This window comes from Amia ocellicauda, chromosome 19 (genome assembly GCF_036373705.1).
Source record: "Amia ocellicauda isolate fAmiCal2 chromosome 19, fAmiCal2.hap1, whole genome shotgun sequence".
NCBI lineage: Eukaryota > Metazoa > Chordata > Actinopteri > Amiiformes > Amiidae > Amia > Amia ocellicauda.
In genome coordinates, this window is record NC_089868.1 from 21,032,049 (window position 1) to 21,049,620 (window position 17,572).

Consider the following 17,572-nt stretch of genomic DNA (forward strand, 5'->3'; position numbering starts at 1 on the left):
TTTCACACTTAACTTAAAACCCCTACTGTTGTAATAATTAAAAGGCTTTGATTTAGGAAATTACTACTTACATTGAGGGTTCAATTAAGTAATTGAAAGCTCGGTTGGAACAAAGACCAGCAGGGTACGGGGTCCTCTGGGGCCAGGATTGAGAACCAACTAATTAAGGGGACCTCATGGTCTGTTTTAAAGGAAACTTCAAACCTTTTTTTTGTTGGTTGTTTAGGTCTTGCCATTTTATTCCAAGGGAAATGTTCAAAAGTTATATACTGATATGAAATTTCCTCTAATACAATTGAGGTTTAGCTTTTAAATTGCATTAGAATACATTTGTATGTATAACATATCCAACACTGCTAAAAATACAATAACATATGGTCAAATAAAGACACAAATAAAATGATTGGAAGATTTATAAACAAATATGTATTTATTAACACTATTTTGGGTATTAGTATACTCCATGTGACACATCTCTTCACAGTTGTGTGTGTGTGTGTGTGTGTGTGTGTGTGTGTGTGTATGTGTGCATGGTTTTGTAAATTGATGTTATACCATGAAAAATAATGACATGCAATTTGTTTATTGTTTTAGTATAGGTGGTCTAATTAAGACTGTGTGGCATCTGCATAGGTTGTTTGTGACAATTCTCAGGATCATGCGTGTCAGTGCATTGGGTGTATTACACTGGGTTAACAACCGATGGCCCTAATCATACAGGATGACAGCTCACAGAAATTAATTGTTTCCTCTTGAATGAGTTTTTGTTTGCATAAGGTATGCTTTCAATACTGCAACTGACAATCAGACAGTTTAGAGAAAGAAAGGGCAATTGTAAATTTGTTTTCATCATGAAATACATTATTGAGTCATGCAGGCTTATAAACAATATTGGTTACATCTGTTGCTAAAATTGTGAGGAAGAATGTGGGCTCTACTTTTTAAATTACATTCAATATTTGTGAAATTATGAAGCGTGCAATGTTTTGGGATTGGATATCAAGAAGTATTGCAACTTTTGGTCAGAGGGGGATAACTAGTGAGATAAAATGCTGAAAAATGTAGTTCTACACATTCTGGAATGGCATATTGATAGGAATGTTTCATTATATGTATAAATATATAGGAAGTTCAAACAACAACAACTCCCTTCTTTAGTATTTTATGCAGGAGAAGAAAAATTTAACTTTATCTCCACAGGCAGCCTGATTTTGCCAGAACTTGAGCTGTGGCTTCCTGTGTAAATTCTTTTTTTTTAATCTTTATTTATTTTATAGATATAGCATTCAAGTGAAATGCAATCAAAAAATGGCTGTAATCACTAATTATTAATGAATGAACAACCATACCCCACCAAATGTGCACTGGTGATGTATTTCTGGCCAGCCCAGATTAATTAAGGCCAATCAGACTAGCAGAGGGGTCAGAGAGAATTTTATGTGCATGTCCGAATTTGCAGTCAACACGAATTTTGTAAAAACGTCGAAACGTGGCCTAATAGGGTTGAAGGGGGGGATGTTAATTTGGGTTCCAATTCAGGCTCTGTGGTTCCAGTGATTTGCTAATAATTAATCATCCTGGAGTGGGACACTTTAAAACATAGCACTGGGCGCTAAAAATCAATAATTTTACAAATCTGTATCCTTGAGGAAGCAAAATACTCCATCACTAACCTGATTAACATCTGTGCTGTGTGTTTCTCATTGCAATTCCCCTTGTTTAATTAGTACATCGCAGTGAATATAAAGACTAGTGTTTCCCAAACCCCCCCATTATAAACTTATGCAAAACAAAACAAAACTTACTTTCAGAGAAACTGCAACCTGATGTACAAAGCTTTATAGGATGGATTTTATTTATTTAATTTGGAGTCATTTCAAATTTCCATGGCTTCTTATAATTAATTAAATTATGCTTAAATTTAAATTAAAGTTTCAAGTGAAGGTGGGAATGGTCTTACTGTTACATTTGGGTTGAATATAGAGTATTATTTTGTAAATTTAGAAAAATAAATGTAATTATCAAATTAGTGTTCAATTTTGGTCTGGGTTAGGGTTAGGATTACAGTCCCCAGTACAATCTGACATTTGTAGAGTTAGGGTTGCTTTTCTATTGAGTAGAGTGTAGATTTGTATAGGCATTGCATTACATTTTGTCGGTTGTTAGGGGATGGATACAGGCTGTTGTTTGGCCTTAAAATGGGCAGATAACCCATTGATGAAATATAAGGGGTTTAGCAAAAAGTCTGCAATACAGTATCGTAGTTCAGACTAAAATAGGTGTTACTTAGATTAATTAATATTCATCCTTGCAACAACAGTTTAAGTAGGTAACATATTGAGGTAATACTGAACTTCAAATATTTTGACACGCCATTTTTTTTTCGTCTGTCAAGAAGTGATTTAAATGGAAGTAAGTTAATTGTATTTATTTATTTATTATTTTTCTCACGTGTGACTTTTAAAAAATTCAGTGGCACACCTGTTCACACCTGAAGGCATATCAATTTGCCACGACTCACTGGTTGTGAAATGTTGTTATTGAAAATACCAAAAGGCATAGTAAAATAAGATTATGTTGTTTGCTAAAAATGTTAATATAGATTTATTCATAAGGGTCACTAACCTATACATTATATTAAACCAGAACAACACAAAACATTATATGGCTGGTTGTTATGGTCATTATGCCCAAGCACAAACAATGAAAGTATTATTTAAAATATATAACTCATATTTATAATATAATATCAATTTTGAATATGACATTACAATTATGTTAGAATCATTCTATATAACCTGAACTTTTAATTTCCACAGTTCCAGTTGTTTTTGTGTTTGGAATTTAGGTTATGGGAGATGTACCACTTAGAGTGAAGAAGTAAAGTGTGTGATAATTTCCAGTCTGTGGAGGAATTGAGACATCTTATTGATTCTGGTCATTTTAAAATGCAAATTCAAGACTGCTGAGGTGGCAGAACTGTCTGCAGTTTTCTACAGTTTTAGTGATAAACCTTCCATCTTGAAATCAGCCTTCACCCTGCTGTTTACTGTACAATCTTTATCTTCTCGTGCTGACACATTTAATCTCACGTTCCCCATTTGCCCCAGTCAGAGCAGACACTTAATAGTTTGATTAGAGTCACTGATCATTCTTTACTATGTGCTCCACAACCAGGTGCAGCAATCGTTAAATATAATCAAGTCAAGAATCTGGGGCTAAAATAATACAATGGAGAACTCAATCAATATGGTTTGATATTTCATAATTTTGTTAATATGTTAAATCTACACCACAAGCTCATAAAGCCCCCTGATGCATGCTTGTTCAACTGAATATAAATTGGAAAGACAGAAGGGATGCTTTCTGAGGAATGAAGTGGCACAATTACACTTTAACTTAAACGGGGTGACTTGAGACGTCCCTGTGATTTTATTTGATATGGTTGTTGTTGAATGGAATAAGTATAGCTTAACCGTTCTTATTTTATGGATACCCTTTCTTTGTGTCAATAAGAATCAGCAATTTAGACAACTCACAAATCAACTGGTAATTCTCCTTTCAGAGAGCTGTGTCAAGTGGTCTAAAATGTCATTAGCTAATGATGCATTACAGTGGGTCACAACAAGAGCACGAGTAGTCAGTGCTATAAAACAGATGAGTTCCTGCCCACGTGCAGCTGCAAAAGAAAACACAATCTAATTGCTCATATTCCTAAAAAGGGTGGAAATTTAATCTTCACTGCAAATCTATTATTGGTAAGTATGCCTACTTTGACCCCAATACTCATAGCATTGATGCAGTTATTATCTTTTTACTTGAACTACCTTCACAGACTCTTGTAGATTCAAGATATATAAAAGATTAAAAAAAGGTTACCTTCTGAAAATACAGAACTGAGCACATTTGAGCCATTGTGGCTACCTCACCAGGGTTTGCTATCGCCTTTCTAATGACAATTTTTATGGTTGTCCAAAGATATTTATGACAGGTTGGCTTCAGTAATGTACATCAAGTGACAATAAAATGCAATAAAGTATAGTAAGGAGTCGTATATAATCTAAACGAGCTACACATGATCTGATGCTAGTTTAATTGGCTGTTATGTCATTAAACTCAAAAGCTTGACAGGAGCTGATTATGAAATCAATTTACAATTATGGGTGAAATGAGGTGTACAAAAAGCTTAGCTTTATAAAAACAACTCATGCTTTTAGCTCTCTGTGGACTGCATTTGAAGCAGTACAACACAAACGTACAAAAAAATACAAAGATGAGCCCAATCTCCATCTGCATAATGAACAAAAAAGGCTTGAGGAACATTAATCATTTGTCTTAAATATGAAGGGAAAATTTGGACCTTTACTTATACTGTTTGTGTTTCATATTTCCAAATACCTTGAGTGTGTTGAGATCGTTTTGTTTACAAAAATAATTGTATGGCTTTAATAAGAAGATTTCAAATTTTCAGTAAAAGTTTATTGAGATAAAGCTATACATAAGCTTTAAGCTATACATTAATACAAATGACATTCAAATAGACACCTTTATAGGTATAGTTTATCAAGTATTTGATTTTTAAAAGAACAGCCACAATGGAAAAAAACAGATTGTCTGTGATTGTAACTTTAATTAAGTGTACAATTATTATTTTTATTTTTCTCTATAATTTTGACTCATTACAATAACCTCAACTTCCCTTTATTAACCTATCCGGTTGTGCCATTACATGCATTTGATACAGATCACATAGTTACTCCGGATAGGATTTCTATGTCGTCAATGCACTTAAACCTGTGTAAATCTTTATCTAACCTTTCTTTGATTTGTGGTTGCAACACAAAGTGTCTGCTTTGTGTGGTAGCAACTGAATAATGGAGATTTGTACAGAAATGAACAGAAATAAGGAATAGAAGCTTCCTTTATTTAAAGCCATCAGAAGTAAGTGACATTTTATCATCCGAGGTATGCAAACTGCTTACCGGATATTAAATTACACCGCCTTCCTTATTCCGTCTGGTGAAGCAAAGGAAGAAAAAGAAACATATCTAATTTCTTTTAATGACCAAGTATAGTTATTTAGTACAAAATATTGTATTTTATTTAAGATTTTGATGCGCTCAGCATCTCTTTTTACCTCCATTGTGGCTGTCATATTTGCAGGTTGTACTTAGTAATTTAATCTAATTGTACTGTAATGTAATTGATCCTATGATAGATTGCAAGCAGCCCTGCTGGGAAAGGGCTATAATTATTGAATTGGTTAATGGGATAACGACTGATGAGCCAAGATTCTGTCATGCATAGGATGGTCAGTGTAAAAAGAAAAAGAAAAATGCTGTAGAAGTTATTTTTTCATTTCAGATAACAGCATAAAATCCTGTAACAGAGGTTCACCACCCAAGTAGGACTGAGGCTCAGCACCACCTTGTAAGACTGCGAAGAAACAGGCTTTGGACTTGTTTGTATAAGGACGGTTTTGTTGGCTTCTTACACGTAGACGTTACTTTGATGACTGGGAACGACTTTTGATTGGATGTTACTTAAAAATCGTATTGTGCCCTGTCATTTGACAGTTATTTGTTTGATTTTTGCTTGATCTTGTACTGATGGGTTGTGAGAGGTGAACTAATGCAAGCAGGATCACTTTACTATTAATTAAAGTGCAAATGTATTGTCTGTAAATATCACTCTCATGGATATGCAATATGTCTACATTGTGTGATTAGGCCTTGTCCGAATACCCTTTGGATGACTATTTTGAAAGTGGATTTATTCTCTTATATATCTCTTTATCTTTATATATCTTTAATGAAGAACAAATGCAAATGTAGGTGCATTAGGCAGCTAAATGGTTAAATGACTGTTGGCCATGCATGGTCTACCACAATGATTTCTTACCATTCTGTAACTTTGTTTGCCTTTTAAAACCATTAGTCAGACAAAAACTACAGTGTGAATTGTGGACAATAAGACATAGAAATGAAGTCCTCCATCCAATAAGACGTTTTGTGGGTATTATTGCTACTCCATTACAATCCAGATTTGTATTAATTAATGTGGAGCTATTTTGATTGGAACGCTGCGACTAATTGGCAGCAATCTCTAACTGTCTTATGAAAAATAATTGTAAGTTAGCAACTCAGGCAGGATGCGATGGAGAAATGTCTGGGGTTGCTAACTGCGGTGCAGGTTGTCCCTGGAGTCTGCAGTGACAGTCATCAGCTGTCCAAGCAGTAGAACAACCACTTGTTTTCCAGCAGACAGACCCTTATTTAAAAACCAATCTCCTTTATTTCATAGTGCAGGCTATGCCAATCTCCTTGTTATTATTACGGTGTTAAAAAGAGTATACAGCTTGGCCTATTAAGACAGACTTCAGGATATGCACCAAACTGCCATATGTTTTACATTTAACTGTGCTGAAATGAGCGGTCTGGATGGGTGGGAGGTAAAACGCTGATTGAATTCCCTGAGTCACATTCACCCTTTACTAGGAGGGTCTTTCTCTATAAATACTCAGACAAACTGTCATTAATTTACATGATAGCTGTTACCACATATTAATAACACTAAACCACAGTGTATCCTGTAAGGTATGTCTTGCTGGCCAGAAAGTTGAATATTATAGTATTTTATTTGAGTTATCTGCTTACTAGTTTGTTGTTTTGGTGGGAGTTGGCAGTTTCAATATTTAACTAATCAAAAACAACTTCTCTGTTCATTTCTAGAGAATATATAGGTTTTTTAACATATATGAGCCCCATCACTGTGGTCATCGCCCTATTACCAAGATTTGCAAGGCAGTGTGCTATTAGGTGTTTTCCACATGGGCCCACTGTACAAATACCCTCCTCCAGACAGTCACTCATTTCATTAGTCTAGTCACATTTTATGGCTCAGATTGTGAAATGGTAATTTACATATACTTAATTAAAGCCCCATGAAGAGAGTTTAGGAAAAGGAAGTACAAATGTTTGGGATTGTAACCCTACAATCCAGGATTTTAGAACGTATTTGTATTTTTTTTTATTATTATTATTTACTGACTATTGCTGTTTCAAAAAGGTGAATATATAACTTGTCGTGTTGTCAAGCGGAACATTATTGGATAAAATAAATCTTACAGCTTGAGCCTACCACCCAAATCTTTGAACACATTTTTAGACCCAATTTGCCTCATTTTATCTTTTTATCTGTATTAGTAAACTAAATTCCCTGCTGTTGTCCTGGCTCTTTTTTTATTCGCTCATACGACAGATGCCTCCAAAGGAGTTTATAAAGTAAGACAGTTGGAGGGAAGAGAAGGGGGGAAATGTGTATATATTTTACATATCTATTGCCAGCTTTGTTTCAAATGTTTCCAAATAAACTTTTTATGAGTTCAAAATTTTAGATTTATTTTTCTGGGTAGTGGATCTTGTTTTTGTTTGCTTGTTTGTTTGTTTGTTTGCTTTTTATTTTTTGTAGAAGTGTTAATATGAGATGTGATTTTAATCCATCGCATTAACATTGGTCTGGAGCGTATTTGCAAAAACATGTATAAAAGCAAAAACAAATACAAATTACAGAGAGAAACTCTTTGAATGCTGTTGCACATCTGTTTCTTTTTTAACATTAACAGAAATGAAGTTGTGCATTTTTCTCTATAAAAAAAATCCCTTAGTCTTTCCTCACAACCTATTTAATAAACCGTATCTTAATTTTACATCTTGCCTTATCTTTTGTTCTTTGTCTTAAATTTTATTTAAAAGAAAAAGAAAATGAAAATAAACAGAACATAAAATGGTTAATATTAGAAATCTGCAAGAGGACCAAAGCTGTCAGTGGTTTATTCAGATATGAAATGCGTTATCCTTAGAATATTTTCAAATACATGTACTTAATTAGGAAATGAATTACCAAAGTGTTTTGTCAGGCATGTATTTTATACATTGTTAATAACATGTCAAGCTAATTGTCAGTGAATTGAGCATTTCAACACATTTTTAATCTATAACCACACAGGTGAGTGGATGTCGACTGCAGAAAATGAGTCAAAGATTGCCTTCTTGTGATAAACTTTCCGATCACACTTCTGCACCGCACTTTCATTTATTATTTACTTTGGTGACATTCATTTAATTCTCTCCATTATAATGCCTAGTTCGTTTCAAGTGCTCGATTTCTTTTATTCATACCAGTTGTATTCAAGGTCACCTCCTTTTGGCATTTAAATGGTCTGCTCCTGAATGTTCAATATTTTTTTTCAGCATGCTAAAAACGGGCTCAACAGCAAGCTTTCTCATCTATTTTGCTAAAACACATATTTAGAATTAGCAGACTGTGATCTCTTGAATGCAGAATGAAAATGATCCGTTGCAAATTCTGTGCTTTCAGAGTAACATGTGCATCGTATAATTATTGTTCAATATCAAAGGAATAACGAAACACTGAACTCGTAGCCGTCGTTTGTCTTTGCGCTCAAGACATTGCAGGGGCTCCTGATATATTGCCACGTTTTAAGGCTGAAGACAGATCACATATTGTATCATATGTTGAAGTGTATTTGTGTTCCCTAAAGGTCTGACATCATGCAGCTGCTGGGAATGGCAGGCAGGAACAGCTGGCTTACGCTTATTGCCTGGCAATGGTGGGAACCACACCTCATCATCACCCTATTTTCTCAGTTGCACCTAACCTGTAGAGATTCCTTCCAGACTACACATGTAAAAAGAGATGCACAGCCATCCAGGATCCATCATCACCTACAAACACCTCACAATTACTTTTCTGTAACAGCATAATCTATGGCATCTTTCAAGCTTCCTATAGTCTGTTTAGGCACCAACTTGCACGGCGTTCCCGTTATTCTCATTCTTACAGCTACTAAACTAAATAGGCAGACTATTGATTTTGAAGCTAGGGACCATTACCACTGCTTTGCCCTCCCGGTGTGCACAGACAAAAGGGGATGTCATTTCTTCCACCAAAGATTAGCAATACAAAGATTTATATCTAAATCTAATTATGAAACGTTCTCTAATTTCCAATAGTTAGCATTTGTAAACAAATCTGCTCGGTGGTGCTTTGACTGACAGGAGAAAATTAGAAGTTGGGAGTCAATACATTGACTTAAAAAATAAAATGAGCCTATCTTTGTTCATATGCCATGCACCTCCAATATCATTTATTCATGAATCCAGTTGTTAAGATTGTCCTCATGACTCTGCTTTATAACCCCATGCATCACAAATATGAATCCTGGTATTTCCAAACAAACGTCTTCTTAAAATGGATCTGAAATATATATTTTTAATCAAATTATATTGCAATACTAGGTATTTGAAGCAAAGATATTAAACTGATGGCCAGTCGACACTCGGGATATTTGAGTTCCAGAGTGAATATCATATGTAAATCTCCTTCAGTTCAGAAACATCTTTAAAACAAACAAACTGAGTGGAACTGTATATGGTCTAACTCACAAAAAAAAAAAAATGTATGAATTAATAAAATACAGAAATATAAAATAAAAGTTGTTTGGTTTGTGTAATAAAAAATTAAGCCACCGATTTTGAAAAAAACAAAAAGCACGATAATGTACATTTGGATACCCTCTGGAAACTAAGCACAGTTGAAATCAATTTTTGGAGTTCAATTATCATATGTTCGAAAACAAAAACAAGGTTAACATGGAGAATACACAAAAATAAATATGTTTTCATGACTATTAGGCACACGCAATACAGATCTGGCTAGGATGTCATAAGCAAACAGAATCAGGTTGTACGCATTGTGCCCTAGAAACCTGGATTACAGAAAATAATGTATATAAGCCAACAGGCAGTAATATCATTAAAACCCTCACATTTCACAGGGTGATATGCTGAAAGAAAATTTTAACTTGAGGGACAAGGCCTTTTTCTATTCTGCTTCGAGGTCAGTTCTGTGCTTATAGTGGTAGGTTCCACTAGTGAAAGGTCATGAATGATGAAAGACATAGCAGGTGGTCTACACTTTGAAGCTATCAATAGACCCCTGAGATGTGAATCAAACAAACCACACACAGGCCTTGTCGGACAGGTTTCAAGACTGCAGAAAAGAAAAGCAACATAGGTGAGAAATGATGTGCATACACTGGATAACATCAAGGCAATGTACACAAGGAAGAATACAAGAAAGGAAATGAAAGAAACTCAAATATACCTTATACTCTTTTATATGTAATGTTATATGTGGATCAAATCCATATGTATATGTGTATCTCTACACATACAAACACAGAAACACAACACACACACACATATACAGTTAGGTCCATAAATATTTGGACAGTGACACAATTGTCATCATTTTGTCTCTATGCGCCACCACAATGGATTTGAAAGGAAACAACCAATATGTGCTTTAAGTGGAGACTTTCATCTTTAATTTGAGGGTAGTTACATCCAAATTGGGTGAACGGTGTAGGAATTACACCCATTTTTATATGTGGTTCCCCCAATTTTAGGGGCTCAAAAGTATTTGAACAAACTAACATAATCATGAATTAAATTGTGAGTTTCAATACTTGGTTGCAAATCCTTTGCAGTCAATGACTGCCTGAAGTCTGGAACCCATAGACATCACCAGATGCTGGGTTTCTTCCCTGGTGATGCTCTGCCAGGCCTGCACTGCAGCTGTCTTTAGTTCCTGCTTGTTCTTGGGGTGTTTTGCCTTCAGTTTTGACTTAGAACACATTAGGTGTGGCCAAATCAACTATTTGGTACATTCTTAAAAAGAAAGAACACACTAGTGAGCTCAGGAACAATAAAAGGCCCAGAAGACCACAGAAAACAACTGTGGTGCATGACAGAATAATTATTTCCCTGGTGAAGAAAAACCCCTTCGCAACAGTTGGCCAGATCAACAACACCCTCCAGGAGGTAGGTGTATCTGTGTCAAAGTCAATAATCAAGAGAAGACTTCACCAGAGTAAATACAGAGGGTTACCACAAGATGGAAACAGGAAACAGGAAGACCAGATTAGTTTACCAAAAAACATCTACAGAACCCTGTACAGTTCTGGAACAACATCCTATGGACAGATGAGACAAAGATCAACTTGTACCAGAATGATGGGAAGAGAAGAGTATGGAGAAGGGAAGGAACTGCTCATGAGCCGAAGCATACCACCTCATCTGTGAAGCATGTTATGACATGGGCATGTATGGCTGCCAAGGGAACTGGTTCCCTTGTATTTATTGATGATGTGACTGCTGACCAAAGCAACAGGATGAATTCTGAAGTATTTAGGGCTATATCATCTGCTCAGATTCAGCCAAATGCTTCAAAACTCATTGGAAAGCAATTCACAGTGCAGATGGACAATGACCTGAAGCATACTGCGAAAACAACCCAAGACTTTTTTAAGGCGAAGAAGTGGAATATTCTGCAATGGCCAAGTCAATCACCTGACCTGAATACAACTGAGCAGCATTTCACTGGCTGAAGGCAAAACGCCCCAAGAACAAGCAGGAACTAAAGACAGCTGCAGTGCAGGCCTGGCAGAGCATCACCAGGGAAGAAACCCAGCATCTGGTGATGTCTATGGGTTCCAGACTTCAGGCAGTCATTGACTGCAAAGGATTTGCTACCAAGTATTGAAACTCACAATTTAATTCATGATTATGTTAGTTTGTCCAAATACTTTGAGCCCCTAAAATTGGGGCGACCACATATAAAAATGGGTGTAATTCCTACACCATTCACCTAATTTGGATGTAACTACCCTCAAAATTAAGATGAAAGTGTACACTTAAAGAACATATTGATGTTATTGTTTCTCTTCAAATCCATTGTGGGGGAGTACAGAGCCAAAATGATGACAATTGTATCACTGTCCAAATATTTATGGACGTAACTGTATATATAAAGTTTATACATCTTACATCGTAGTAGTAGTAGTAGTAGTAGTAGTAGTAGTAGTAGTAGTCTAGCAGTAGTAAATCATATTGATGATGATATTGTAAGTTTCTTAACTGTAGATGGGTTTAAAGCACAAGAATAAACTCTGGTTTGAATCTGCTCTTTATTTCTCAACCGCGTTTACAGAACTCTGACAGGAGCTACAGACTATAAACTGACACACACACACACACACACACAGCAGGGAAAGGGAAGAAAGGCTGTGACAGTCACTTACCGACACAGCCAGGGTGGACACATGAAGGTACACATGGCAGGAGGGGAACACAAGTGTCCGACACACAACAGTTCCCACTATTATGACTACTGCCATAGCCACATAGACCCAAGGGCCACTCCAATGAGCCCCTGGACCCTGCTGACACTGGGCTCCAGCCCTCGATGCTACATTACACCAACAGAGGGCGTTACAATATGATGATAACGTTACATAAACAAGTGTTTACGGAATAGACAGATAAGCATAGGCCTACGTATTGGGGATGCATGATGGTACTGTCTATATGTTTTTTTGCTTAGTTTTGTACCACAAAAGCTGTCAGGGAAGTGTTTGCCGGAACGTATCTGCATGTTGCCTGAGATTATCACTTACTGTTCACTCGTTCATTAATTTCTAAAAAAACTGAATAAACAGTAAACAGGAACTGATAAATTCTGCAAATACACAAGAAGTCATTTTGAGATATCTCAATGTATTTCAGGTATCTCAAAACAGACAGGCAGTAATTTCAAGATATCTCAAAATATTTTTCAGTTAATGAATCTGAGATATCTATAAATAGAGTTAAAGGAGGTGTCTTCATTTTTGGATATCTCTAAATTATTTAAAGATATTTATATATATTTCAAGATATCTGGAAATGCAATTTGAGATATCTCTAAATGTTATTTTGGTTTGCCAGTTAAAATAATTACTCTTATGGATATTTCCATTGTATTCCATTGTAATAATAATAATTACAAATGATATACTGTCATGATCATGAACATACCTGTTCTTATACTGCAGCTACTAACCTACTTAATTTACATGTTCAGTAACAGAATTTGTTTTGTATAGGAAACGTGATATTATAATTGCAAGACATGAAACTATATTTGAGTGTTCTTGATTTTTGATAGATTGTGATCACTTAAGAGCAACCTCTCCAGTACGTGATGCCATCAAATACAATAAGATGACCTTTAAAATAGCAATGCACTCTTGACAATGTAATTACTCAAGCATTCGAGCAATAAGCTTGGTGAGTTTTCTAACACTATAGCATCAGATCACCAGGAAGATGTAGATAGGACTTCAGAGAAGAAAAGTTATCAGACCCTTCTGTTAGATCCTACTTTAAACAATCCCTTATCTGCAATTCTGCTCAAATTGTTAATGTCATCTCCATGTACTACACATGATCCTTTTCATTTTGAGGTACAGCATGGCTTTGCAACATTGCAACTATATCATAAATATCTGAGGCTACCATGCAAATTCGCACATTTACATTTTTATTTATTTGAAGAAACTCTGTCTTAGGGATAATTGAACTTTCGATTTGTATTTCTCTTTGTATGAAATGGAACCCTATTAAATCTTTCTACAACATAACCGTCTAACACTTTGTGGATTTAAAAGCCATGTTAGATAAGCCTTAATGCCATTTTGCTTTACTTTCATGTTTTAATGGGCTAAAATGGGTTTAGCATTTTATAAAGCAAAGCTTCACCATCCACTACTTAAAATAAGGACTTCTTGTAGTTAAAGACTCATTGAAGCAATGCACAATTCTCACTTGAAAAATAATCTAGTAAAGGCCTGTTGATCAAAAGCAAAAGTGAAAATCAGAGCTTGACTGATATATCCTAATTTTATTGAGATGTCTGAAGAATAACAAGTGAGCATTCATTATGGAGACGGGCGAGCAATGTTGCTATCAAACCATGCATGCTATACAGAAATCAATGTGCAATTAAGAATAAATGCATTTTGTATCAATAAATTAAAGCTCACGATGATTTGTTTTATGTCAGTTGTCAGCGTATTCATAATACAGTATTATGAAATGGTGCAGAGATATTAGAATTTAAACAGCATAACTAATTTCCAAAGAACGACCACAGATTTAGACTATTATGTTAGGTGCCTTGGTTTTCATAGCTTAAATAATGTTTTATATATTTGCCAGTTCTATTGAGTATAGCAGTAAATATACATCTGTTAAATTGGCAGACATATATTATCTCTTGTTCAGTGCATTTACAGCTTTAATTTTCGAGGTGTGATACTGCACACATACTGCTTGCTGCATACTAATTCCACATCCCTGTTTGACCCTCTCTGAATAAGCTTGATTCTTACAGTGGGACTGGTGGGCTTATATGTTTATTCAAATTTATATACCAGCTGTGCTTTGCTGTGAATTGGTAGTTTGCCTTCAAAGCAAAAGCGAAAAACAAAAATGGGAAGATAATAGGTATGCTTTCATGTACCTAGCTGCTGATTAAGAAGAAACCCAGCAAGGGGAAAGTTGCTAGGGAGCCCAAAGCAGCATGGTGCTGCTCACAGCAAAACCAGTTGAGCCTCTCCCAGCAGGGTTGTCTCTGAAGCCCCTGTGGCATATAAAAGCACCATCAAACTGTTCCTTCTCTTGCTTTCAAGGTAATCTTGAAAAGCTAAAGAGGCAAAAAGCTGGGAACACATTGCTCATCTTTTTCATTACTTTTATCACAGAATGAACCTAACAGGCTCTCTTCATATCTACCAAAACGGCACTATCTTGTACTTTTTCAAAATAGAACACCTTGATAAAATATTTCTTTTCTGGGAAGAAATAGCTGTTGAAAGAAATACAAATGTTAGTATTTTTTACCAACTATGATGGTGAGGATGATGATTACAATTGTATATAGGCTACACGTTTTTCTAATTAGGTACTTTTTGTGAACAATTAGATCCAGCAATAAATCACCCACATGTGAATCGTTTGTGTAATCACATGGTGAGGGATTTCATTTGTCTAAGCTTCCTTTGCCATTGATTAGAATGATGTGACCTCACGACCACTGGATGTTTTACCATGTGGGGGATGGAGAAACCCTGTTCAAAACCAAAATGAACTAATCCACTGATTCCTACAGTTCAGGAGTTGCAGGTTAGTATTTTAAAACGAACAGGAAAGTATCAATGTGTTTAGATAACAAAGTGTCTATATAGTGCGCCTTGGTAATTGCAATAAAGCTGATTCCTAAACAGAAATGCCATCTCATTTGTAGCTCTGTAGTAAATGACAGGAACAGCTGGAAAAAGTAGATCTACCATTAATTGGTAAATTGGGATTTGAGAAAATAAATCTCAGATGACTGGATATATATCCATGCATACATGCGTGCGTGTGTATGTATGTATGTATTTATGCATGCATATAGATAGGTAGTATATCTTTTTACAGTGCACTGCTTATTAATGATCACAGATCACGAACAATGTTATAAGCAATCAAACACGTTTAATCAGTCATGTTAGATAAATGCTTTACCTATTTGTCATCAGTCCATGTCACGTTAAATAAAAAAATATATATAGAAATGCATATTTTAAAGTGCTGTATTATTAATAATGAACACGTTACACACAAAGTTTTCGCCAATCCCGTTTAGGATTAAAAAAGAAAAGACTGCCTTCCTACGCATCACGTCACCGTCAGTCCATCTCGCGTATCTCTGGGAGCTGTAGTCCCAAACAAGGGGAAGCCCGAGCCTAACACTCGACTCCACTCTTAACTTGCACTACATTTCCCATGATTCAACCGCGCGTCCTCCCCCGAGGAAGCCTGGGAAACGCAGCGAGCACCGCGATAGCTGCCGAGCCTGCGTGGGGGGCTGCGAGTGAACCCAAACATGTCCCAATTCATAAAGAAGAGGAAGTTGGACAAAAGTGCCCAGGACCACCTGTACTTCGACAGCTACGCCGATGTCGGCATCCACGAAGAGATGATCGCGGATAAAGTGCGGACTAATTCATACAGGCTGGGCATCCTGCGGAACAGCCCGGCGATCCGGGGCAAAGTTGTGCTGGACGTGGGCGCGGGCACCGGCGTGCTCAGCATTTTCTGCGTGCAAGCCGGGGCTCGCAAGGTCTACGCCGTGGAGGCCAGCGCCATCGCCGAGCAAGCCAGGGACATCGTCCGGCTCAATAAGATGGAGGACAAAATCGACGTGATCAAAGGCACGCTGGAGACCACCCATCTGCCCGAGGCGGTGGACGTGATTGTCAGCGAGTGGATGGGCTACGCGCTGCTGCACGAATCCATGCTCAACTCCGTGCTCTTCGCCCGGGACAAGTGGCTGAAACCCGGCGGGCTCATCCTGCCCTCCAAGGCGGAGCTCTACATCGCTCCCATCAACGACCTGGTGGTGGAAGATCGGCTCAACTTCTGGGGCACGGTGAAGGACCAGTACGGCGTGGACATGTCCTGCATGTCTGCCTTCGCCCGAAAGTGCATCATGAACTCTGACATCACCGTGAACCTGGTGACGGTGGAAGATGTCCTCTCCCACCCGGCCAAGTTCGCCGAGCTGGACCTGCACACGGTGACCGCGGAGCAGCTCCAGAGCCTGAGAGGCCGCTTCGGCTGCGAGTGCTTCGGCTCCTCCTGCGTCAATGCGCTGTGCGTCTGGTTCTCCGTGACTTTCCCCGGGGAGGAGAAGCCCCTGGTCCTCTCCACGTCTCCCTTCCAGCAGGAGACGCACTGGAAACAGGCGCTGCTGTACCTGGACGAGGCGGTGGAGGTGAGGCAGGACACCAAGGTCGAGGGGGAGATCACCATGTACCCCTCGGAGGAGAGCGCCAGGCATCTGTGCATCCATGTGGACTATACAATAGGAGAGCACAAAAAGAAATCAAAGACCTTTTTCATGGGAGACGGATACACAGACCCTCAGTGACACAGGCACAGACAGGCCCGGGTCTTAGACGTTTGCTAATTGACATGCAGTGTATGTTGTGCTGGATGTGCCTGTACAAAATGATCCTTTTTTTTTTTTTAATTATGACTATGCTGTGAAAGTACACGCCCCATTCTGTTTGGACATGTATTAAAATGAATGAAACACACACTAATGTTCTCCTGTGTTTAACAGCAAGTTTAAATCCTTATCTGAGCTTATGCATTTCATTGTTTTAAAGTATTTGTTGAACTATGGAGCCAGCTGAATACAATGGAAACAAATTAAAATGGTTTTAAAAGTATAAACTGAGTTGTATGTAAGCACAGTTCTTTCCTTATGTGAGACACCATCTGGGTTCCTTTTATACATTTCATTTTTGTTTGCATTTGTGACATTTAATATGTGAAGACCATCACAGTAGCATAAAACTGCAAAGTGACCAAAAATAGTCCAAATGGATTTTGCAGTACATGGGTTTGGCTGTACACATTCTCTCTCTATCGCTCCTATCTCTCTCTCTCTCTCTCTCTCTATCTCTAGTAGGTGGGAGCTCTTGCGTATGAGTCAGTGGGATGTAGTAACAGTTCAACACCAGGGCTCTGGCCCTTTCGAATTACTCTTCCAGAGAGAACTGTTTGGGCCCAATTAAATGACAGAGCTAGGCTGTATTTTGTTTTCCTTCCTCAGT

General features: G+C 37.3%; 1 protein-coding gene across 1 annotated transcript; it reads left to right on the forward strand.

Annotated features, from left to right (window-relative positions):
• Window positions 1-15,689: 15,689 nt before the first annotated feature.
• On the forward strand, window positions 15,690-17,050 carry prmt6 (protein arginine methyltransferase 6). The gene has a single exon (XM_066692280.1). The coding sequence runs from the start codon at window positions 15,835-15,837 to the stop codon at window positions 16,879-16,881; it is 1,047 nt and encodes a 348-aa protein (XP_066548377.1). The 5' UTR covers window positions 15,690-15,834; the 3' UTR covers window positions 16,882-17,050.
• The last annotated feature ends 522 nt before the right edge of the window (window positions 17,051-17,572 follow it).